The sequence below is a fragment of the Gymnoscopelus microlampas genome, assembly GCF_963454915.1.
Source record: "Gymnoscopelus microlampas genome assembly, chromosome: 21".
NCBI lineage: Eukaryota > Metazoa > Chordata > Actinopteri > Myctophiformes > Myctophidae > Gymnoscopelus > Gymnoscopelus microlampas.
This window is the reverse complement of record NC_139958.1, coordinates 42,513,515-42,539,267: the sequence shown is the minus strand read 5'-3', so window position 1 is coordinate 42,539,267 and position 25,753 is coordinate 42,513,515. Positions and strand designations below refer to the sequence as shown.

At 40.1% G+C, this 25,753-nt stretch overlaps 2 protein-coding genes across 2 annotated transcripts; both read right to left on the bottom strand.

Annotated features, from left to right (window-relative positions):
- Positions 1 to 5,528: 5,528 nt before the first annotated feature.
- LOC311038016 (uncharacterized protein) lies at positions 5,529 to 18,284 on the bottom strand. Its single transcript, XM_084047312.1, has 4 exons — positions 18,169 to 18,284; positions 15,339 to 16,728; positions 13,004 to 13,287; positions 5,529 to 7,175 (listed from the first exon to the last, which is right to left on the bottom strand). Exons 2-4 carry the CDS (start codon positions 16,717 to 16,719, stop codon positions 5,532 to 5,534), a joined length of 3,309 nt encoding a protein of 1,102 aa, XP_083903438.1. The 5' UTR covers positions 16,720 to 16,728; positions 18,169 to 18,284; the 3' UTR covers positions 5,529 to 5,531.
- Positions 18,285 to 22,154: 3,870 nt separating this feature from the next.
- Positions 22,155 to 25,732, bottom strand: LOC311038096 (E3 ubiquitin-protein ligase TRIM21-like). The gene is made up of 2 exons (XM_084047436.1): positions 25,664 to 25,732; positions 22,155 to 24,180 (listed from the first exon to the last, which is right to left on the bottom strand). The coding sequence occupies exon 2, from the start codon at positions 24,169 to 24,171 to the stop codon at positions 22,525 to 22,527; it is 1,647 nt and encodes a 548-aa protein (XP_083903562.1). The 5' UTR covers positions 24,172 to 24,180; positions 25,664 to 25,732; the 3' UTR covers positions 22,155 to 22,524.
- Between the last annotated feature and the right edge of the window lie 21 nt (positions 25,733 to 25,753).

Below are 25,753 nucleotides of genomic sequence, written 5' to 3'. Positions count from 1 at the left end.
CAGGCCTGGCAGAGATCTGCAGTCAGCATAATTTTCTAAGTCATATTTTTAAGGTATTCAGTATATCACTATATGCCTTATCTAGTTCAGTGGTTTTCAAACGTTTTCTTGCCAAGGATCCCCAATTTAAAATGGGGGTCAAATGTATAAAAAAATGTTCAAACACTTTCTAGATCTTTCAAACATGTTCAAAAATAGCACATGTATAAACTCGCAGCGTGACACAAAGTAAGCTTGTATATGTGCTATTCTTTTTAATATCCAACATATAAATGGATAAAGGGGTTAAAATGATTGTGATGCTGTATTAACATATTTTGCTGGGGACCCCCTCAATGACCCCTGGGGGTCCCCGGGAACCCACTTTGAGAACCAATGATATTCTAGTTGACTTATTAGGCAATCATGAGAAAAAAATAACTATTTTTGCATAAGCCATGTTTATCTGCCTTTATTTACATCCGGTCTTACTATGTTCTCATTCTATCAGAATGCTTGTTACATTCAAAATCATTTCTGTCAAAAGGTTGACTTAAAATGACTCAAGCAGAAAGTGACTTTTGAATGCAACAATCGTTGTGATAGGCTGAAGGCATAGGCAATGAGGCACAATGAAGCAGTAGCCCAGGAACATGACAGTCATATCATGACAGTCATGGAACCACTAGTTCCTGGTTTTTGAATGGTCTCCATTTACAACAGATACATCTACATTCACGTTCAGATTTTAAATATAAAATGTCTTACACAAAAGCCGCGGATGTTACAAGTTAAAACGCCCATGTCTAAGTACCCGTATATCCCGTATTGTTCAATAAAAATAAATTTAATCCAATTGGCGGCCATTTTCTCATAGATAATTATAATGTATCAGAGTGCAATACACCTTCCAACCGATAGGGTTAGTTGAACGCGTAGTTGAACGCTCATGGAGAACATTCTGTGAAAATGGCCACCAATCGGATTAAAATGCTTTTTATTGAACAATACGGAAGATAAGGGTACTTAGACCATGGCGCTTTAACTTGTAACATCCGTGGCTTTGGGGTCAGCACTTTATATTTGAAATCTGAACGTTCATGTAGATGTACGGGCTGTAAATGGAGGCCATTTTAAAACCAGGAACAAGTAGCGCCATGACGCTTGTGAAGTGAACCATGGCTAAATGAAGCAGCAGTGTTAGGAAGGTAGAGTTAGGCATAAAATGTCAAAAAATAACATAGGCAATTATGCAATGAGGCTAACGGGTCTCTCTTAATGAATAATACATCTTTATCTTTATTACTCACCAGTGTTTAAGATGTCAGAGTTGTGTAAAACGTCGTGTTTGAAAGCCAAGGTTTAGTAGAGAGTGTGTTGCTGACACCAAACTTTTCACCGTTAATTTTCGTTTGACTAGATTTCCGTCACTGAGGAACTCCTCCTTGTGCTGTAGCTGTTAACCCTTTACTGACTGACACCTGGCTGGTGGAAGAAGTAGGCTAGCGCAGAGGTCTTCAACAGGGGGTCCGGGACCCCTAGGGGGTCCTCAGAGTTACTACAGGGGGTCCGCCAAATCTTTGTGTGATTTCTGCATTCAACCAAGCATCCCTATTCTAAGGAGAACTTTTGCCAAAAATAGCAGATCTACAAGCGCATGTGCACTTGTAGATCTGCTATTTTTTGGCTAAAGTGGTTTGATGTAGGGGGGAAAAAAGAGCAGACTAAGTACAGAGTGAAAGGTCAGGTTTACTAAGTATTGTTTAAGTGCATGGTTAAATGTCTGGAAATACACGTAAACATGAATCCAACATGATAGTGCTGTGAAACAAGTCTATGAAGCTGCCTATGAAATCTATGAAAAAATAAATATATCTTATACAATGTATCGAGGTCCCTACTTTATCTCACTCTCAGCCAAGGGGTCCTTGGCATGAAAACGTTGAAGACCCCTGGGCTAGCTTTTTACTTAAAAGTATCAATACTGCAATGTAGAAATACAAAAATTACTTAAACTACCAAAAGTAGAAAGTACTCATTACAGTATGTGCCATTTCACAAGTTTCAAATGTATAGTCTAAAAATATTATTTTTAAATAGCAGATCTACTTTGTAAGCTCACAAGTTACAACGCCTTGCAGGTTGTGATCTTGTAGATCGGCTAGAGGTTTGGTGTAGCGGGGGAAAAGAGCGGACCAACTACAGAGTAAAAGGTCAGGTTTTCTAAGTGTTGACAATTTTAAGTGTTTAAATGTCTGAATGCATCCAACATACTAACAAAACATGATTTACACAACACTGATGATAGTGCTGTCAAATAAGTCTATGAAGCTATCTATGAAATCTATGAAAAGGTTTAATCTGCAACACAATGTTATACAATAGACCACTGGGCTAGTTTATACTGCCAGTGGTCAGTAGAGGGCAGTGCAGTCTACATGTTGTGTGAGCAGCATGCCCAGATCAGTAGCAGAGAGACACAGTCAATGTTGAAAGTATTTCTCCAGTTCAGTTATGACATTATTAAAACCTGAGAACTGTGATTACTCATTCTGACTGGTTATCACTTAAACTGTCTGTCTCTTATATGTCAACATGATTTGTGTGCATGGGGATCTCATCTTAAACAAGCTACGTGCTTAACTGAGCTATCCAGTTTAGTAGACCTTGTATTGCGAATTTGTACTTCCATGTACTGTTATGTACTGCCATGTACTGTTCTCATATCTTACTAAATAAAGTACATCAATCAATCAATCAATCAATCAATCAATCAAAACGTGTGAAAAATAATCTCTGATGTTACTTTGATTTGGTTGGTAATTGTTAACTGCACACAGCTGAGATGCCAACATCCAGAAAGTCTGCCTCTGCAAAGTGAACTGTTCTCAAACTACAGTCTCATATCACCCTGAAGGGCCTGATTGGGACGGCTCCTCATGGAGCTTCATGTCACCTTAATTTCAGACCAGTATGCTGGCTCCATCAGTGACAAAGAGCTGTTTAAGCTGTCAGGCCTCCAAGACATGCTGTCTGACAGAAGATATGGCTGTGATCGCAGACAAGGGATTTTTGATTGATGACTGTATATCACAGGTAAACTGTATCACCCACCATTCCTCTCAAAGCAGAGCCAGATGCCAGCAGAACAGGTTAAGAAAACCCAGGAGATTGTGCACCTTCGAGACCACATTGAAAGACCAATAGGCTCTATGCACAGCAGACATATTGAAAAGAAAAGAAATTGGGCCTCTTCCTTACTTCCTTCACAGGTTTTACCGATGATACTAATGAAGGCTCTGTAGCACAGTGGCTCTCAAACCTTTTAATTTCAAGGACCCCCATAACTCAAGTGTACAAATGGAACCAAATGGACCCTTACAGGTCCAACATGTGCATTTGTCATGTAATGGAAATTAATGGTAGAAATTAAGTGCTATACTTAAAATGTTGTGATACTTTTTTACTTCTAATCTACTTCATCTCAGAGACAAATTTGCCCCTAAGAGGCTTCCAACAACTTGGGATTACTATTATGTGGAAATAAATAAATTATTACATTGTGTGTGTGTGTCTTTTTTGTATGTTGTATTAATGTTCTTAATATCTCATTGAGGCCACCCATGAAATTCTAATATTATCTGGCATTTTATTATATTATTTTATGTCTCTGAATTGGATCAATACGATGTAAGCCTTCTACGAAAACTCAATTATTCAGTCATTCATTCCTTATACTATAAGGAAAGATTGAGTTTTCTTCCGCATTGGTGGACATCGCAGCATCACAGAGAAACAAGAAATCAACACATATTTAGCATTCACACTGAACTGAATTACATTCACATGGGAATAGTTTCAGTACTGTAGGCCTCTTCCTTCTCTGTCATAGATTAGATAGATAGATTTCAAACCTGTTAATTGGTGTCTGTATTTGTATGTACATCATATTGTTGAAAGGAGCCAGTTAAGGTGGTTCAGGCATCTTGTACGGATGCCTCCCGGGCGTCTCCCAAGAGAGGTTCTTGGTGCACGTCCCACTGGCAGGAGACCCCCTGGCAGACCAAGGACCAGATGGGGGGGAGAGAGAGATAATATATCCATGCTGGCCTGGGAACGCCTCAGGATCCCCTAGGATAAAGTAGTTAACGTGGCCGAGGTAAGGGATTCTAACAAGCCAATCAGCCGCCTTCACTGTCTGGCTTATGGGATCTACTGCAAGGGTTCCCAAACTTTTCAGGCCGCAACCCCCCAAAATAATCATATTTGAACTGGGGACCACCCACCCTGACAAGCTCTTTTACATTTAGTTTGACTCGGTTCCACAGATAAATATTGTGAAAATAACTGATCTATGTGAGCTTGTAGTTTAGCTATTTTCACAATGTTTGCCTCTTTCCTACATAATATTTGACAATTTGGTATTAAAAAGGTCTTAAAAGTCATAAATGTTAACTTTAGAAATGTGCAGATACCCTGTATTACACTAATACTGTATGTTGGTTTGTTTACTGTTGAGTGATAAAACAATGATGCACATTAAGCTAATCATCTGGGGACCCCCCAAAATAATTTGGGGACTCCCCTCAAACCACTCTACTGTATACTACTGACTAGCCAATGACAATATTCCTGTGGCAGGGCAGAAAGTTTACAAAAACATGTACTGTACATCAAAATGATCAAATATAAATATAATACATGAACATAAAATAATACATCTAGCCTACTGCACATCCAAACAATAAAATCCCAGGTGCAGAACAGAAGAACAGGTGACAGACAGAAAAATGCAGTCTGCACACTGGATAATGCCCCATGAATATTTATTGTAAAACCACCAAATAATATGTTGTTTCAAACATAGAACTCTTCTTCTGTAGCAAATCCAAGACAGTTAGATGTACAACCAAATATACATTCATCAACATAACCCAAAACCCCAAAATTACGCAAACTGAATGTATGCAACTCTGCGTTGAGAAAAGAAATCTGCAAATAATTACAATAGCTGATTTATTTAGAAGAATCACAATTTCCATCTTCTATAATTGAGAACATAACTACAGTACATAATAGAGACAATTAATAACGTAATCTTTGCATAGTTTCAATTAAATGCTGTGTTGTAGTAGTATTGACAATTAAATGTTGTTTTATTCCTGATAGATATCATGAATCCTGCACATTAATAAACAAAAATGGCAAGTTTAACTTAAACCTGAATGCCATTAAGTATACTTACTTGTACCAAAGACATATGCACAATTCTACAGAAAGGGATGTATGCTAAATAGTAAATATCTAAATTAAGAACTCAGTTTACCACTTTGGTTGTAATTCAGACATGTAAAGTTAAGTTCTTCAATAGAATACATGTGTTAAAGTTCAACTGAGCTTGACTGACAATAAACCTCTCATCAATCTCTTCATTAGGACAATACACCTGTAAATGAACCCTTAGTTCTATACCATAGAGTTAAAAATAAGTTCTATACGCACATTTGATTCTTAAATGAAAACTAACCTTTCATGTAAAGCCAAGGGTTAGTCTAATCTGTATGATTGACAGGAGAGATGATCAGAGGAGCAGAGTTCTTTCCATTATAATTAAGACTAGGACTGAAGTATGGATATAGTTTCTCAGTGAAGGTGCAGCCAGTGAAAGAGTAGAGATGAACTCTGGTCTCCACATCATAAAAGGAGACCAGACCCTCCTTATAATCCACAAACACTCCCACTTTCTGGACCTCCTCTCTGACAGGGAGGAGGACAGCACGGTCAGAACGAGCCGTGTACTCATTTCCATTCCTCAACATTATAGACCAGTAACCATTGTTGGGGGTCGCTGTGATCGATCCCTTCCTGTTGATGGACTCTCTGACCACTCCTAAATCCCACTCAGTATTCCCTTTAACCTGAACCTCATAGTAAAACCTTCCTGAGGAGAAGCTTTGTTTTCCTAAGACATCGGCACATTGAGAGAATCTCTCTATGTTGTCTGGGAGATTCTTTTTTATTTTTCCATGGCTCACTTGTTTTCCATCCTCAGACAGGATGAGTTCACAGTGTGCTGTATCAGGGTCCAGAGTTACATCCACTGCATATTGCTGGATCCTCCTCAGCTCAGCATCACACAGGTTCTTCTCCATCTCTTGACTGAGTGTCTTCTCCAGCTGAGCCACAGCTGTCCTCACAGTCCCCACATATGAAGACTGATGGACATTGACCTTTGTCCAGTCCTTGGTGGGTGGAGGGGTGTTGATGGATGTGATGTTCTGGAGGAGGTGGAGGTGGTCTTCAGTGTGAGAGAGCTGCTTCAGCTCAGAGCTTCTCTTCTTTAACTCAGTGATTTCTTGTTGCAGCTCCTTGATGAAGCCTTCAGCCTGTTTCTCTGTTGTTTTCTGCTTCTCTTCAATCACATCAATGAGCTCAGCCTGGCTTCTCTCAATACAACTGATCAGAGCAGTGAAGATCTGCACACTGTCTGCTTTCTCTCTGTCTGCATCTTTCTTACTGAGCTCTACTGAGTGTTGGACCTCCTGAATCTTCACATGTCTCTCCTGGATCATCTGCTGAACTTCAGCCTCTGTCTTTCCAAGCTCAGCCTTCTTTTCTTCAAATTCTTTTTCCAGAGAGACAATTTGATGTAACTTGTGGTCTGACTCAGTGCAGAACTGACAAACACACGTGTGGTCAGTCTTACAGAACAGCTCCAGAGGGCTGTCATGTTTCTCACAGATAAGGTTCTTTACAGGGTCGATTAGTTTGTGTCGTTTTAACCCTGCAAGTCTTTGATGAGGCTCCAGGTGAGTCTCACAGTAGGAGATCAAACACACCAAGCAGGACTTCAGGGCTTTGTGTTTGGTCTCAGTACAGACGTCACAGGAGACATCATCTGGTTTAGCAGGTTCTGGGTTTGTGCTGCAATTTTGTCTCATCTGCTTTGACTTCCTGAACTGATCAGCCATCTCAGAGAAGACCTTATTGACAGAGAATTCTGGTCTCGTATAGAAGGTTTTGTTACATAGTGGACACTGACACACATCCTTAGTGTCCCAGTAATGTGTGATGCAGGTGTTGCAGTAGTTGTGTCCACATGGAGTGGTGATTGGATCAGTGAACACATCCAGACAGATAGAACACAGGAACTGCTCTTCAGACAGGAGACTGCAGGCAGACGCCATTTCTACACACTGAGAATAAAAGTGAAACAAATTTAGTTTAGTTGGCTAGAAATTATGTTTTTGCCCTTGTCCGTCTGTGAGCAGCTAATCTCCGGCACCGCTGGACTAATCGGCGTGAAACTTTGCTCACACACTCCCAGTAGGCCAAGGAAGTACCTCCACCCCAAACTTTTCAAATTAGCTCCATGGTGGCACTATAGGCCACTTCCTTTTTAGACTGTACATTGTAACTGGTACACATCATGGGATTGAGATGGATCTGTCAGATTTTTCAGATTCCTTTCCGATCAATTGGCTGTGATTTGCCGGACCTGAATAGTCAACCAGTCCTGGCAGAGATCTGCAGTCAGCATAATTTTCCAAGTCATATTTTTAAGGTTCTCAGGAAAGAAGAAATGAAAAATCACGAGCATGCCTCATCTAGTTCAGTGGTTTTCAAACTTTTTCGTGCCAAGGATCCCCAATTTAAAATGGGGGTCAAATGTATTAAAACATGTTCAAACACTTTCTAGATCTTTCAAAAAAAAAAAAAAAAAAAATAGCACATGTGCAAGCTCGCAGCATGACACAAAGTAAGCTTGTATATCTGCTATTTTTTTTTATATCCAACATATAAATGGATAAATGGGTTAAAATGATTGTGATGCTGTATTAACATATTTTGCTGGGGACCCCCTGGAACCCCCTCAATGACCCCTGGGGGTCCCCGGAACCCACTTTGTAAACCAATGATCTTCTAGTTGACTTATTAGGCAGAACTATCTTTGCATAAGTCATGTTTATCTGCCTTTATTTACATCCTGTCTACTATGTTCTCATTCTAATCTATCAGAGTGCTTGTTACATTAAAAATAATTTCTGTTCAAGTCAAAACGTTGACTTAAAATGACTCAGGCAGAAAGTGACTTTGGAATGTAATAGGCACAATGAAGCACTGCCGTAGCCCTGAAACATGACTGTCATATCATGACAGTCATGGAACCACTAGTTCCTTGTTTTTGAATGGTTTCCATCTCCAGCACATCTACATAAACGTTCACATTTTAAATATAAAGTGCTGACCCCAAAGCCACGGATGTTACAAGTTAAAGCGCCGGGGTCCAAGGACCCGTATCTTCCGCATTGTTCAATAAAAAGCATTTTAATCCAATTGGCAGCCATTTTCTCATAGTTATAATGCATCAGAGTGCAATACACCTCCCAACCGATAGGGGCGCGTAGTTGAACGTATATGGAGAAAAGTCTGAGAAAATGGCCACAGATCGGATTAAAATGTTTTTTATTGAACAATAAGGAATATAAAGGTACTTAGACACAGGCGGTTTAACTTGTAACATCCGTGGCTTTGGGGTCAGCACTTTATATTTTAAACCTGAACGTTTATGTAGATGTACGGGCTGTAAATGGAGACCATTTAAAAACCAGGAACAAGTAGCGCCATGACGCTTGCGACAGACGAGCGTCATGTGAACCATGTCTAAATGAAGCAGCAGTGTTAGGAAGGTAGAGTTAGGCAGAAATGTCAAAAAATAACATAGGCAATTATGCTATGAGGCTAACGGGTCTCTCTTAATGAATAATACATCATTATCTTTATTACTCACCAGTGTTTAAGTTGTCAGAGTGAGAGTTGTGTAAAACGTCGTGTTTGAAAGGTTTAGTAGGTTGCTGCCACCAAACTTTTCACTGTTAACTTTCGTTTGGCTAGATTTCCGTCACTGAGGAACTCCTCCTTGTGCTGTAGCTGTTAACCGTTTACTGACTGACACCTGGTGGTAGAAGTAGGCTAGCGCAGAGGTCTTCAACAGGGGGTCCTCAGAGTTACTACAGGGGGTCCGCCAAACCTTTGTGTGATTTCTGCATTATCCACTTCAACCCAAGCATCCCTATTCTAAGGAGAACTTTAGCCAAAAATAGCAGATCTACAAGCAGCTTGTAGATCTGCTATTTTTGGCTAAAGCGGTTTGATGTAGGGGGGAAAAAAGAGCAGACTAAGTACAGAGTGAAAGGTCAGATTTACTAAGTATTTTTTAAGTGCATGGTTAAATGTCTGGAAATACACATTAACATGAATCCAACATGATAGTTCTGTGAAACAAGTCTATGAAGCTGCCTATGAAATCTAAAAAAAAATATCTTATACAATATATAATCGGGGTCCCTACTTTATCTCACTCTCAGCCAAGGGGTCCTTGGCATGAAAACGTTGAAGACCCCTGGGCTAGCGAGTCGCACAGTGTTGGGTGTCTTGGTGAACGGAGACAGATTTTCACCCACTTCTTTGATATGAGTTTTGTCTCTGTACGCGTTGTCCGTCATTTGATCAAAGTACTGCTGTAGAACCAACCACACCTGAATTGGCGTAGGAATACTTATGTAAAGGATGTGTGGTGAAAAAAGTACTTGATTTTGTTTTGACTTAAAAGTATCAATACTGCAATGTAGAAATACAAAAATGACTACCAAAAGTAGAAAGTACTCATTACAGGATGTCCCATTTCACAAGTTTTCAAATGTATAGCCCAAAAAAAAATTTTTGGGGCGGTGTAGCCGCCCCCTATAAGTGAGTTTTGGACACCGACCAAAAGATTTGTATACCCCCTAACCCTTCCATTGTTAATGCAAATCGATACTTTTGCAAAGTCAGCCAATCACGTTACAGCTAGTGTCATCACCACTAACTGTAATGTGATTGGCTGACTTTGCAAATTCAGGACTGTGATTGGCTAGCGAAACACATGACACATGTTGTGATGGCCACACACCGCCCACTTCACACTGGGTGTGATTTTTTAAATAGCAGATCTACTTTGTAAGCTCACAAGTTATAACGCCTTGCAGGTTGTGATCTTGTAGATCGGTTAGAGGTTTGGTGTAGCGGGGGAAAAGAGCAGACCAACTACAGAGTGAAAGGTCAAGTTTTCTAAGTGTTGACAATTTTAAGTGTTTAAATGTCTGAATATAGGCTACACAATGTACATACATCCAACATACTAACACAACACTGATGATATCGCTGTCAAACAAGTCTATGAAGCTATCTATGAAATCTATGAAAAGGTTTAATCTGCAACACAATGTTATACAATATATAGTGAGAGTCCCTGCTTCACCTTTCAGCTAATAAGGGGTCCTTGGCCTGAAAAACGTTGAAGACCCCTGGGCTAGTTTATACTGCCAGTGGTCAGTAGAGGGCAGTGCAGTCTACATGTTGTGTGAGCAGCATGCCCAGAGCAGTAGCAGAGAGACACAGTCAATGTTGAAAGTATCTCTCCAGTTCAGTTATGACATTATTAAAACCTGAGAACTGTGATTACTCATTCTGACTGGTTATCACTTAAACGTGTGAAAAATAATCTCTGATGTTACTTTGATTTGGTTGGTAATTGTTAACTGCACACAGCTGAGATGCCAACAGCCAGAAAGTCTGCCTCTGCAAAGTGAACTGTTCTCAAACTACAGTCTCATATCACCCTGAAGGGCCTGATTGGGACGGCACCTCATGCCATGGAGCAGTCACCTTCATTTCAGACCTGTATGCTGGCTCCATCAGTGACAAAGAGCCGTTTAAGCAGTCAGGCCTCCAAGGCATGCTGACAGAAGAGATGGCTGTGATGGCAGACAAGGGATTTTTGATTGATGACTGTATATCACAGGTAAACTGTATCACCCACCCTTCCTCTCAAAACAGAGCCAGATGCCAGCAGAACAGGTTAAGAAAACCCAGGAGATTGTGCACCTTCGAGACCACATTGAAAGACCAATAGGCTCTATACACAGCAGACACTGAAAAGAAATTGGGCCTCTTCCTTACTTCCTTCACAGGTTTTACCAATGATACTAATGAAGGCTCTGTAGCACACTGACTCTCAAACCTTTTAATTTCAAGGACCCCCATAACTCAAGTGTACAAATGGAACCAAATGGACCCATACAGGTCCAACATGTGCATTTGTCATGTAAAGTTGTTGTGGAAATTAATGGTAGAAATTAAGTGCTATACTGAAGTAAAATATTGTGATCATTTTTTACTTCTAATCTACTTAATCTCAGAGACAAATTTGCCCCTAAGAGGCTTCCAACAATTTGGGATTACTATTATGTGGAAATAAATAAATGATTGCATTGTGTGTGTGTATTTTTTGTATGCTGTATTAATGTTCTTAATATCTCATTGAGGCCATCCATGAAATTCAAATATTATCTGGCATTTTATTATATTATTTTATGTCTCTGAATTGGATCAATACGATGTAAGCCTTCTACGAAAACTCAATAATTCATTCATTCCTTATACTATAAGGAAAGATTGAGTTTTCTTCCGCATTGGTGGACATCACAGCATCACGGAGAAAGAAGAAATCAACACATATTTAGCATTCAATTTCACACTGAACTGAAATACATTCACATGGGAATAGTTTCAGTACTGTAGGCCTCTTCCTTCTCTGTCATAGATCAGATAGATTTCAAACCTGTTACTTGGTGTCTATATTTGTATGTACATCATATTGTTGAAAGGAGCCAGTTAAGGTGGTTCAGGCATCTTGTACGGATGCCTCCCGGGCGTCTCCAGGGAGGTTCTTGGTGCACGTGCCACTGGGAGGAGACCCCCTGGCAGACCAAGGACCAGATGGGGGGAGAGAGAGATAATATCACCATGCTGGCCTGGGAACGCCTCAGCATCCCCAAGTAGTTTGCCTCTTTCCTACATAATATTTGACAATTAGGTATTAAAAAGGTCTTAAGAGTCAATAAATTGTAACTTTATAAGTGTGCAGATACACTGTATACACTTATACTGTATGTATGTTGGTTTGTTTACTGTTGAGTGAGAAAACAATGTTGCACATAAAGCTAATCATCTGGGGGTCCCGACCCGAACCACTGATCTACTGTATGCTACTGACTAGCCAATGACAATGCTCCTGTGGCAGGGCAGAAAGTTTACAAAAACATGTATTGTACATTAAAATGATCAAATATAAATATAATACATTCATATACAATAATCCATATAGTCTACTGCACATCCAAACAATAAAACACCAGGTGCAGGACAGAAGAACAGGTGAAAGACAGTAAAATAGAGTCTGCACACTGGATAATGCTCCCATGAATATTTATTGTAAAACCACCAAATACTATGTTGTTTCAAACATAGAACTCTTCTTCTGTATCAAATCCAAGACTGGCAAAACATTTTGGCACACTTCCTCATTAGATGTACACCAAAATATACATTCATTCACTGAATGTATGCAACTCTGCGTTGAGAAAAAAAATCTGCAAATAATTACAAAAGCTGATTTCTTTTGAAGAATCACAATTTCCATCTTCTATAATTGAGAACATAATAACTACAGTACATAATAGAGACAATTAATAGCGTAATCATTGCAAAATCTTTAAATAGTTTCAATTAAATGTTGTGTAGTAGTAGTATTGACAATTAAATGTTTAGTTCCTGATAGATATGAATCCTGCACATTAATAAACACAAATATAAAGTTTTACTTAAACCTGAATGCCATTAAATATACTTGCTTTTATCAAAGACATATGCACAATTCTACAGTCTCACAGAAATGGATGTATGCTAAATACTTAATCAAATTAAGCACTCAATTTACCATAATAGTCTTTGGTTGTAATTCAGACATGTAAAATTAAGTTCTTGATGTATTTCAATAGAATACATGTGTTAGAGTTCAATAGCTTGAATCACAATAAACCTCACTTCATTAGGACAAACCTGTAAATGAACCCTTCTATCACATTTGTTTCTTATATGAAAACCTTTTCATGTCAAGCTGAGGATCAATCTAATCTGTGTGATTGACAGGAGAGATGATCAGAGAAGCTGAGTTCTTTCCACTATAATTAAGACTGGGACTGAAGAATGGATATAGTTTCTCAGTGAAGGTGCAGCCAGTGAAAGAGTAGAGATGAACTCTGGTCTCCACATCATAAAAGGAGACCAGACCCTCCTCATAATCCACAAACACTCCCACTTTCTGGAGCTCCTCTCTGACAGGGAGGAGGACAGAAGGGCCAGCAAGAGCCCTGTACTCATTTCCATTCCTCAACCATATAGTCCAGAAACCATTGTTGGGGTTTGCTATGACACCCCGCAAGGAACCATGAGGGTCCCTGGGCCACACTTTGAGACCCACTGGTGTAGCAGAGTGTTTCCTAGAGCCAACGTGCACTATAGACGGATTTCCGCGCGACGTCATCACAGAGCAGAATGCGCAATCTGCGCATGCCCGGGTGAAAGGCGCGTTCGAAAATACAGCCCTGAGCGGCAGTGAGCGCACTGGCCAATACAAACTAATAGGCGAGTGTGCTCCGGTGCGTAATTTCCAAACGCACCCATAGGCTTCCCCCTCCTCTGCGCGGTCATATTCCTCTCATGTTTACTAACAGGAAACCCGTCTATATCAGCACCCTGACTCTGTTTGACCAGAATGGAACAGAGCCTTCATTAGAATTGGTAACACCTGAGAAGGAAGTAAGGAAGAAGCCCAATTTCTTTATAAAAACAATATCCCAGTGTCCCTGATGGGAAGCATAAAAACATGTTTAGATCGTTTTTACTTCTAATCCACTTCATCGCAGAAACACATTTGCTTCCAACAACTTGGGATGCCCAAAAAAGCAGCCACGGCTCGAAAAACTCTTCTGTTGTCTCTTCTGATAGCCATCAAATATGGTTAAGATGGGGTCATGGGTCATGGGTCTGATCCCGGGCACTGCCAACTAAGCGTATGAGTAGCACGGCTTGGGTGCGACAAGTTGTGCGGCAAGAACTGGGAGCTGATGGTAGGTGTGGCACTCCACAGACTCCGACGTTATCGGCTGATACCGACAATAAGCCTCTCCCGACTTACTTATTATACTATAAATAAAGATTGAGTTTTCTTCCGGATTGCTGGACAGACTTGAAGCATCATAGAGAGAGAAGAAATCAACACATATTTAGCATTCAAAACTGAACTGAAATACATTCGCACGTCATAATATTTGACAATTTGGTATTGAAAAGGTCTTAAAAGTAATTAAATTACAACTTAAGAAATGTGCATATACCCTGTATACACTTATACTGTATGTTGGTTTGTTTACTGTTGAGTGAGAAAACAATGTTGCACATTAAGCTAATCATCTGGGGACCCAAACCACTGATCTACTGTATACTACTGACTAGCCAATGACAATGCTCCTGTGGCAGGGCAGAAAGTTTACAAAAACATGTACTGTACATCAACATCATCAAATATAAATATAATACATGAATATAAAATAATACATCTAGCCTACTGTACATCCAAACAATAAAATACCAGGTGCAGGACAGAAGAACAGGTGAAAGACAGAAAAATGCAGTCTGCACACTGGATAATGCTCCCATGAATATTTATTGTAAAACCACCAAATAATATGTTGTTTCAAACATAGAACTCTTCTTCTGTATCAAATCCAAGACAGTTAGATGTACACCAAAATATACATTCATCAACGTGACAACATAACCCAAAACCCCAAAATTACGCAAACTGAATGTATGCAACTCTGCGTTGAGAAAGAAAAATCTGCAAATAATTACAATAGCTGATTTCTTTTGAAGAATCACAATTTATCATCTTCTATAATTTAGAACATAACTACAGTACATATTAGAGACAATTAGTAACGTAATCATTGCAAAATCTTTGCATCGTTTCAATTAAATGCTGTGTAGTAGTAGTATTGTCATTGTATTGTAGTATTGTAGTATTGACAATAAACCTAGCATCAATCTCTTCATTAGGACAATAAACCTGTAAATGAACCCTTCTATGCACACATTTGATTCTTACATGAAAACTAACCTTTTCATGTAAAGCTGAGGATTAGTCTAATCTGTGTGAATGACAGGAGAGATGATAAGAGGAGCAGAGTTTTCACCATCTGTATTAAGCCTGGGACTGAAGTATGGATATAGTTTCTCAGTGAAGGTGCAGCCAGTGAAAGAGTAGAGATGAACTCTGGCCTCCACATCATAGAAGGAGACCAGACCCTCCTCATAATCCACAAACACTCCCACTTTCTGGACCTCCTCTTTGACAGGGAGGAGGACATTAGGGTCAGTACGAGCCTTGTACTCATTTCCATTCCTCAACCCTATACTCCAGTAACCATTATTGGAGGCCGCTGTGATCGTTCCCTTCCTCTTGATGGACTCTCTGGCCACTCCTAAACTCCAGGCAGTCTTCCCTTTAACCTGAACCTCACAGTAAAACCTTCCTGAGGAGAAGCTTTGTTTTCCTAAGACATTGACACATTTAGAGAATCTCTCTTTGTTGTTTGGGAGATTCTTTTTTATGTTTCCAAGACTAACTTGTTTTCCATCCTCAGAAAGGATGAGTTTGCGGTGTGCTGTATCAGGGTCCAGAGTTACATCCACTGCATATTGCTGGATCCTCCTCAGCTCAGCATCACGCAGGTTATTCTCCATCTCTTGACTGAGTGTCTTCTCCAGCTGAGCCACAGCTGTCCTCACAGTCCCCACATATGAAGACTTATGGATATTGACCTTTGTCCAGTCCTTGGTGGGTTGGGGGGTGTTGATGGATGTGAAGTTCTGGAGGAGGTGGAGGTGGTCTTCAGTGTGTGAGAGCTGCTTCAGCTCAGAGCTTCTCTTCTTTAATTCAGTGATTTCTTGTAGCAGCTCCTTGATGAAGCCTTCAGCCTGTTTCTCTGTTGTTTTCTGCTTCTCTTCAATCACATCAATGACATCATTGAGCTCAGCCTGGCTTCTCTCAATACATTTGATCAGAGCGGTGAAGATCTGCACACTGTCTGCTATCTCTCTGTCTGCATCTTTCTTACTGATCTCTACTGAGTGTTTGACCTCCTGAATCTTCACTTGTCTCTCCTGGATCATCTGCTGAACTTCAGCCTCTGTCTTTCCCAGTTCAGCCTTCTTTTCATCAAATTCTTTTTCCAGAGAGACAATTTGATGGAACTTGTGGTCTGACTCGGTGCAGAACTGACAAACACACATGAGGTCAGTCTTACAGAACAGCTCCAGAGGTCTGTCATGTTTCTTACACACAAAGTTTTCCAGGTTCTTTACAGGGTTGATTAGTTTGTGTCGTTTTAACCCTGCGAGTCTCTGATGAGGCTCCAGGTGAGTCTCACAGTAGGAGGTCAGACACACCAAGCAGGACTTCAGGGCTTTGAGTTTGGTCTCAGTACAGACGTCACAGGAGACTTCGTCTGGTTTAGCAGGTTCTTGGTTTGTGCTGGAAGTTTGTCTCAGCTGCTTTGACTTCCTGAACTGATCAGCCATCTCAGAGAAGACCTTATTAACAGAGAATTCTGGTCTATTATAGAAGGTTTTGTTACATAGTGGACACTGACACACATCCTTAGTGTCCCAGTAATCTGTGATGCAGGTTTTGCAGTAGTTGTGTCCACATGGAGTGCTGATTGGATCAGTGAACACATCCAGACAGATAGAACACAGGAACTGCTCTTCAGACAGGAGACTGCAGGCAGACGCCATTTCTACACACTGAGAATAAAAGTGAAACAAATTTAGTTTAGTTGGCCGGAAATCATGTTTTTGCCCTTGTCCGTCTGTGTTTCTGTGTTTCTGTGAGCAGCTAATCGGCATGATTTTTCAGATTCTTTCCGATCAATTGGCTATGATTTGCAGGACCTGGATAGTCAACCAGGCCTGGCAGAGATCTGCAGTCAGCATAATTTTCTAAGTCTTATTTTTAAGGTATTCAGGAAAGATTAAATGAAAAATCACTATATGCCTTATCTAGTTCAGTGGTTTTCAAACTTTTTCGTGCCAAGGATCCCCAATTTAAAATGGGGGTCAAATGTATCAAAAAATGTTCAAACACTTTCTAGATCTTTCAAAAATGTTCAAAAATAGCACATGTGCAAGCTCGCAGCGCGACACAAAGTAAGCTTGTATATCTGCTAGTTTATTTTTATATCCAACATATAAATGGATAAAGGGGTTAAAATTATTGTGATGCTGTTTTAATATATTTTGCTGTGACCCCCTGGAGCCCCCTCAATGACCCCTGGGGGTCCCCGGAACCCACTTTGTGAACCAATGATCTTCTAGTTGACGTAGTAGGCAATCATGAGAAAAGAAAACTATTTTTGCATAAGTCATGTTTATCTGCCTTTATTTATATCCTGTCTTACTATGTTCTCATTCTAATCTATCAGAGTGCTTGTTACATTCAAAATCATTTCTGTTCAAGTCAAAAAGTTGACTTCAAATGACTCAGGCAGAAAGTGACAGGCACAGTAACAGGCACAATGAAGCACTGCAGTAGTCCTGAAACATGACTGTCATATTATGACAGTCATGGAACCACTAGTTCCTTGTTTTTGAATGGTCTCCATCTCCCGTACATCTACATAAACGTTCAAATTTTAAATATAAAGTGCTGACCCCAAAGCCACGGATGTTACAAGTTAAAGCGCCCAGGTCTAAGTACCCGTATCTTCCGTATTGTTCAATACAAAGCATTTCAATCCGATTGGCGGCCATTTTCTCATAATTATGATGCATCACAGTGCAATACACCCCCCAACCGATAGGGGCGCGTAGTTGAACGTATATGGAGAAAATTCTGAGAAAATGGCCACCGATCGGATTAAAATGCTTTTTATTGAACAACACGGAAGATAAGGGTACTTAGACCCAGGCGTTTTAACTTGTAACATCCGTGGCTTTGGGGTAAACACGTTATATTTTAAATTTGAACGTTCATGTAGATGTAGGGGCTGTAAATGGAGAGCATTTAAAAAACAGGAACAAGTAGCGCCATGACGCTTGTGACAGACGAGCGTCATGTGAACCATGGCTAAATGAAGCAGCAGTGTTTAGAAGGTAGAGTTAGGCAGAAATGTCAAAAAATAACACAGGCACTTAGGCTAACGGGTCTCTCTCAATGAATAATACATCTTTATCTTTATTACTCACCAGTGTTTAAGTTGTCAGAGTTGTGTAAAACGTCGTGTTGAAAGGTTTAGTAGAGAGTGTGTTGCTGCCACCAAACTTTTCACTGTTAACTCTCGTTTGACTAGATTTCCGTCACTGAGGAACTCCTCCTTGTGCTGTAGCTGTTAACCCTTTAATGACTGACACCTGGCTGGTGGAAGAAGTAGGTTAGCTGCAGAGGTCTTCAACAGGGGGTCCGGGACCCCTAGGGGGTCCTCAGAGTTACTACAGGGGGTCCGCCAAACCTTTGTGTGATTTCTGCATTATCCACTTCAACCCAAGCATCCCTATTCTAAGGAGAACTTTAGCCAAAAATAGCAGATCTACAAGCACACAATGCCTCGCAGCTTGTAGATCTGCTATTTTTGGCTAAAGTGGTTTGATGTAGGGGGAAAAAAGAGCAGACTAAGTACAGAGTGAAAGGTCAGATTTACTAAGTACTTTTTAAGTGCATGGTTAAATGTCTGGAAATACACATTAACATGAATCCAACATGATAGTTCTGTGAAACAAGTCTATGAAGCTGCCTATGAAATCTAAAAAAAAATGTCTTATACAATATATAATCGGGGTCCCTACTTTATCTCACTCTCAGCCAAGGGGTCCTTGGCATGCAAACGTTGAAGACCCCTGGGCTAGCGAGTCCCACAGTGTTGTCTTGGTGAACGGAGACAGATTTTCACCCACTTCTTTGATTTGAGTTTTGTCTCTGTACGCGTTGTCCGTCATTTGATCAAAGTACTGCTGTAGAACCAACCACACCTGAATTGGCGTAGGAATACTTATGTAAAGGACAAAAGTGGTGAAAAAAGTACTTCATTTTTTTTTTACTTAAAAGTATCAATACTGCAATGTAGAAATACAAAAATTACTACCAAAAGTAGAAAGTACTCATTACAGGATGTCCCATTTCACAAGTTTTCAAGTCTAAAAATATTATTTTTAAATAGCAGATCTACTTTGTAAGCTCACAAGTTATAACGCCTTGCAGGTTGTGATCTTGTAGATCGGTTAGAGGTTTGGTGTAGTGGGGGAAAAGAGCAGACCAACTACAGAGTGAAAGGTCAAGTTTTCTAAGTGTTGACAATTTTAAGTGTTTAAATGTCTGAATATAGGCTACACAATGTACATACATCCAACATACTAACACAACACTGATGATATCGCTGTCAAACAAGTCTATGAAGCTATCTATGAAATCTATGAAAAGGTTTAATCTGCAACACAATGTTATACAATATATAGTGAGAGTCCCTGCTTCAGTAGAGGGCAGTGCAGTCTACATGTTGTGTGAGCAGCATGCCCAGAGCAGTAGCAGAGAGAGACACAGTCAATGTTGAAAGTATCTCTCCAGTTCAGTTATGACATTATTAAAACCTGAGAACTGTGATTACTCATTCTGACTGGTTATCACTTAAACGTGCGAAAAATAATCTCTGATGTTACTTTGATTTGGTTGGTAATTGTTAACTGCACAGAGCTGAGATGCCAACAGCCAGAAAGTCTGCCTCTGCAAAGTGAACTGTTCTCAAACTACAGTCTCATATCACCCTGAAGGGCCTGATTGGGACGGCACCTCATGCCATGGAGCAGTCACCTTCATTTCAGACCTGTATGCTGGCTCCATCAGTGACAAAGAGCCGTTTATGCAGTCAGGCCTCCAAGGCATGCTGACAGAAGAGATGGCTGTGATGGCAGACAAGGGATTTTTGATTGATGACTGTATATCACAGGTAAACTGTATCACCCAGCCTTCCTCTCAAAACAGAGCCAGATGCCAGCAGAACAGGTTAAGAAAACCCAGGAGATTGTGCACCTTCGAGACCACATTGAAAGACCAATAGGCTCTATGCACAGCAGACATATTGAAAAGAAAAGAAATTGGGCCTCTTCCTTACTTCCTTCACAAGTTTTACCAATGATACTAATGAAGGCTCTGTAGCACAGTGGCTCTCAAACCTTTTAATTTCAAGGACCCCCATAACTCAAGTGTACAAATGGAACCAAATGGACCCATACAGGTCCAACATGTGCATTTGTCATGTAACGTTGTTGTGGAAATTAATGGTAGAAATTAAGTGCTATACTGAAGTAAAATATTGTGATCATTTTTACTTCTAATCTACTTCATCTCAGAGACAAATTTGCCCCTAAGAGGCTTCCAACAATTTGGGATTACTATTATGTGGAAATAAATAAATGATTGCATTGTGTGTGTGTATTTTTTGTATGCTGTATTAATGTTCTTAATATCTCATTGAGGCCATCCATGACATTCAAATATTATCTGGCATTTTATTATATTATTTTATGTCTCTGAATTGGATCAATACGATGTAAGCCTTCTACAAAAACTCAATTATTCATTCATTCCTTATACTATAAGGAAAGATTGAGTTTTCTTCCGCATTGGTGGACATCACAGCATCACAGAGAAACAAGAAATCAACACATATTTAGCATTCAGACTGAACTGAAATACATTCACATGGGAATAGTTTCAGTACTGTAGGCCTCTTCCTTCTCTGTCATAGATTAGATAGATTTCAGACCTGTTAATTGGTTTCTTGATTTGTATGTACATCATATTGTTGAAAGGAGCCAGTTAAGGTGGTTCAGGCATCTTGTACGGATGCCTCCCGGGCGTCTCCCAAGGGAGGTTCTTGGTCCACGTCCCACTGGGAGGAGACCCCCTGGCAGACCAAGGACCAGATGGGGAGAGAGAGATAATATCTCCATGCTGGCCTGGGAACGCCTCAGGATCCTCTACGATGAAGTAGTTAACGTGGCCGAGGTCAGGGATTCTAACAAGCCAATCAGCCGCCTTTACTGTCTGGCTTATGGGATCTACTGCAAGGGTTCCCAAACTTTTCAGGCCGCGACCCCCCAAAATAATCATATTTGGACTGGGGACCACCCACCCTGACAAGCTCTTTTACATTTAGTTTGACTCGGTTCCACAGATAAATAGTGAAAATAGCTGATCTATGTGAGCTTGTAGTTCAGCTATTTTCACAATGTTTGCCTCTTTCCTACATAATATTTGACAATTTGGTATTAAAAAGGTCTTAAAAGTCATAAATTGTAACTATAAATGTGCAGATACCCTGTGTGCACCTGATTCGGATGCTATCAATGCATGAATGGGACATTATCACCTTTTATTAGACTATTGAATGGGCGAAGTAGGCGACCTACTTACCTACCCACGATTTATCAGACCATTCATTGGGTGTTATCAAGACATACTGACCTACCAACGGAGATGACTTAAATAGTTCAGTTTCGGTTTACACTTATACTGTATGTTGGTTTGTTTACTGTTGAGTGATAAAACAATGACGCACATTAAGCTAATCATCTGGGGACCCCCCAAAATAATATGGGGACTACCCTGGTGGTCCCGACCCGAACCAATTATCTACTGTATATTACTGACTAGCCAATGACAATGCTCCTGTGGCAGGGCATAAAGTTTACAAAAACATTTACTGTACATTAAAATGATCAAATATAAATATAATAAATTAATATACAATAATCCATATAGCCCTACTGCACATACAAACATTAACACACAGGGTGAAAGACAGTAAAATAGAGTCTGCACACTGGATAATGCTCCCATGAATATTTATTGTAAAACCACCAAATAATATGTTGTTTCAAACATAGAACTCTTCTTCTGTAGCAAATCCAAGACTGGCAAAACATTTTGGCACACTTCCTCATTAGATGTACACCAAAATATACATTCATCAACGTGACAATATAACCCAAACACCCAAAATTACGCAAACTTAATGTATGCAACTCTGCGTTGGGACAAAACCTGCACATAATTACAATAGATGATTTCTTTTGAAGAATCACCATTTCCATCTTCTATAATTGATAACATAACAACTATAGTACATAAAAGAGACAATTAATAACATAATCATTACAAAACCTTTGCATAGTGATAGATATGAATCCTGCACACTAATAAACACAAATATAAAGTTTTACTTAAACCTGAATGCCATTAAATATACTTGATTTTATCAAAGACATATGGACAATTCTACAGTCTCACAGAAAGGGATGTATGCTAAATACTTCAATACAGCAAATTAAGCACTCAATTTACCAGAATAGTCTTTGGTTGTATTCAGACATGTAAAGTTAAGTTCTTGATGTGTTTCAATAGAATACATGTGTTAGAGTTCAATAGCTTGAATCACAATAAACCTCACATCAGTCTCTTCATTAGGACAATAAACCTGTAAATTAACCCTTCTATACACACATTTGTTTCTTACATGAAAACCTTTTCATGTCAAGCTGAGGATCAGTCTAATCTGTGTGATTGACAGGAGAGATGATCAGAGGAGCAGAGTTATTTCCATTATTATTAAGATCTGGACTGAAGAGTGGATATAGTTTCTCAGTGAAGGTGCAGCCAGTGAAAGAGTAGAGATGAACTCTGGTCTCCACATCATAAAAGGAGACCAGACCCTCCTCATAATCCACAAACACTCCCACTTTCTGGACCTCCTCTCTTATAGGGAGAAGGACACGGGGGCCGGCAAGAGCCTTGTACTCATTTCCATTCCTCAACCATATAGTCCAGTAACCATCGTTGGGGTTTGCTGTGATCACTCCCTTCCTGTTGATGGACTCTCTGACCACTCCTAAACTCCAGGCAGTCTTCCCTTTAACCTCAACCTCATAGTAAAACCTTCCTGAGGATAAGCTTTGTTTTCCTAAGACACAGACACATGTAGAGAATCTCTCTTTATTTTCTGGGAGATCATTTTTTATGTTTCCAAGACTCACTTGTTTTCCATCCTCAGACAGGATGAGAGAGGGATGTGCTGTATCCGGGTCCAGAGTTACATCCACTGCATATTGCTGGATCCTCCTCAGCTCAGCATCACGCAGGTTATTCTCCATCTCTTGACTGAGCGTCTTCTCCAGCTGAGCCACAACTGTCCTCACAGTTCCCATATATGAAGACTGAAGGATATTGAACGTTGTCCAGTCCTTAGTGGGTGGAGGGTTGTTGATGGATGTGAAGTTCTGGAGGAGGTGGAGGTGGTCTTCAGTGTGTGAGAGCTGCTTCAGCTCAGAGCTTCTCTTCTTTAATTCAGTGATATCTTGTTGCAGCTCCTTGATGAAGCCTTCAGCCTGTTTCTCTGTTGTTTTCTGCTTCTCTTCAATCACATCAATGAGCTCAGCCTGGCTTCTCTCAATACAGCTGATCAGAGAAGTGAAGATCTGCACACTGTCTGCTATCTCTCTGTCTGCATCTTTCTTACTGAGCTTTACTGAGTGTTGGACCTCCTGAATCTTCACTTGTCTCTCCTGGATCATCTGCTGAACTTCACATTCTGTCTTTCCCAGCTCAGCCTTCTTTTCTTCAAATTCTTTTTCCAGAGAGACAATTTGATGTAACTTGTGGTCTGACTCTGACAAACAGAACTGACAAACACACATGAGGTCAGTCTTACAGAACAGCTCCAGAGGTCTGTCATGTTTCTTACACATAAAATCTTCCAGGTTCTTTACAGGGTCAATTAGTTTGTGTCTTTTTAACCCTGTGAGTCTCAGATGAGGCTCCAGGTGAGTCTCACAGTAGGAGGTCAGACACACCAAGCAGGACTTCAGGGCTTTGAGTTTGGTCTCAGTACAGACGTCACAGGAGACTTCCTCTGGTTCAGCAGGTTCTTGGTTTGTGCTGGAAGTTTGTCTCAGCTGCTTTGACTTTCTGAACTGATCAGCCATCTCAGAGAGGACTTTATTAACAGAGAAGTCTGGTCTCGTATAGAAGGTTTTGTTACATAGTGGACACTGACACACATCCTTAGTGTCCCAGTAATGTGTGATGCAGGTGTTGCAGTAGTTGTGTCCACATGGAGTGCTGATTGGATCAGTGAACACATCCAGACAGATAGAACACAGGAACTGCTCTTCAGACAGGAGACTGCAGGCAGACGCCATTTCTTCACACTGAGAATAAAAGTGAAACAAGTTTAGTTTAGTTGGCCGGAAATTATGTTTTTGCCCTTGTCCGTCTGTCCGTCTGTGAGCAGCTAATCTCTGGCACCGCTGGACTAATCGGCGTGATTTTTCAGATTCTTTCCAATCAATTGGCTATGATTTGCAGGACCTGGATAGTCAACCAGGCCTGGCAGAGATCTGCAGTGAGCATAATTTTCTAAGTCATATTTTTAAGGTTTTCAGGAAAGAAGAAATGAAAAATCACTATATGCCTCATCTAGTTCAGTGTTTTTGTTTGGGTTTTTTTCAAACTTTTTCGTGCCAAGGATCTCTAATTTAAAATGGGGGTCAAATGTATTAAAACATTTTCAAACACTTTCTAGATCTTTCAAACATGTTCAAAAATAGCACATGTGCAAGCTCGCAGCGCGACACAAAGTAAGCTTGTATATCTGCTATTTTTTTTAAATATCCAACATATAAATGGAATAAGGGGTTAAAATGATTGTGATGCTGTATTAACATATTTTGCTGGGGACCCCCTGGAACCACCTCAATGACCCCTGGGAGTCCCCGGAACCCACTTTGTGAACCAATGATCTTCTAGTTGACTTAATTAGGCAATCATGAGGAGAATACTTTTTTCTGTTTGTTGCATAAGTCATGTCTATCTGCCTTTATTAACATCCTGCCTTACTATGTTCTCATTCTAATCTATCAGAGTGCTTGTTACATTCAAAATAATTTCTGTTCAAGTCAAAAAGTTGACTTAAAATGACTCAGGCAGAAAGTGACTTTGGAATGTAATAGGCGCAATGAAGCACTGCAGTAGCCCAGAAACATGACTGTCATATTATGACAGTCATGGAACCACTAGTTCCTTGTTTTTGAATGGTCTCCATGTCCCGTACATTTACATAAACGTTAAAATTTGAAATATAAAGTGCTGACCCCAAAGCCACGGATGTTACAAGTTAAAGCGCCCGGGTCTAAGTACCCGTATCTTCCGTATTGTTCAATAAAAAGCATTTTAATCCGATTGGCGGCCATTTTCTCATAGTTATAATGCATCAGAGTGCAATACACCTCCCAACCGATAGGGGAACGTAGTTGAACGTATATGGAGAAAACTCTGCGAAAATGGTCACCAATCGGATTAAAATGCTTTTTATTGAACAATACGGAAGATAAGGGTACTTAGACCCAGGCGCTTTAACTTGCAACATCCGTGGCTTTGGGGTCAGCACTTTATATTTTAAATCTGAACGTTCATGTAGATGTAGGGGCTGTAAATGGAGAACATTTATAAACCAGGAACAAGTAGCGCCATGATGCTTGTGACAGACGAGCGTCTGTGAACCATGGCTAAATGAAGCAGCAGTGTTAGGAAGGTAGAGTTAGGCAGACATGTCAAAAAAGAACATAGGCAATTATGCTATGAGGCTAACGGGTCTCTCTTAATGAATAATACATCTGTATCTTTATTACTCACCAGTGTTTAAGTTGTCAGAATTGTGTAAAACGTCGTGTTTGAAAGGTTTTGTAGAGACGAGAGTGTGTTGCTGCCACCAAACTTTTCACT

Coding starts and splice junctions, on each gene's coding strand:
- LOC311038096 (XM_084047436.1), bottom strand. CDS start 24,171: ATGGCGTCTGCCTGCAGTCTCCTGTCTGAAGAGCAGTTCCTGTGTTCT.
- LOC311038016 (XM_084047312.1), bottom strand. CDS start 16,719: ATGGCGTCTGCCTGCAGTCTCCTGTCTGAAGAGCAGTTCCTGTGTTCT. Junction 13,288..15,338: donor CTCCAATAATGGTTACTGGA/GTATAGGGTTGA, acceptor GGGGTGTCATAG/CAAACCCCAACAATGGTTTC. Junction 7,176..13,003: donor TGATCATCTCTCCTGTCAAT/CACACAGATTAG, acceptor TTTTATTCTCAG/TGTGTAGAAATGGCGTCTGC.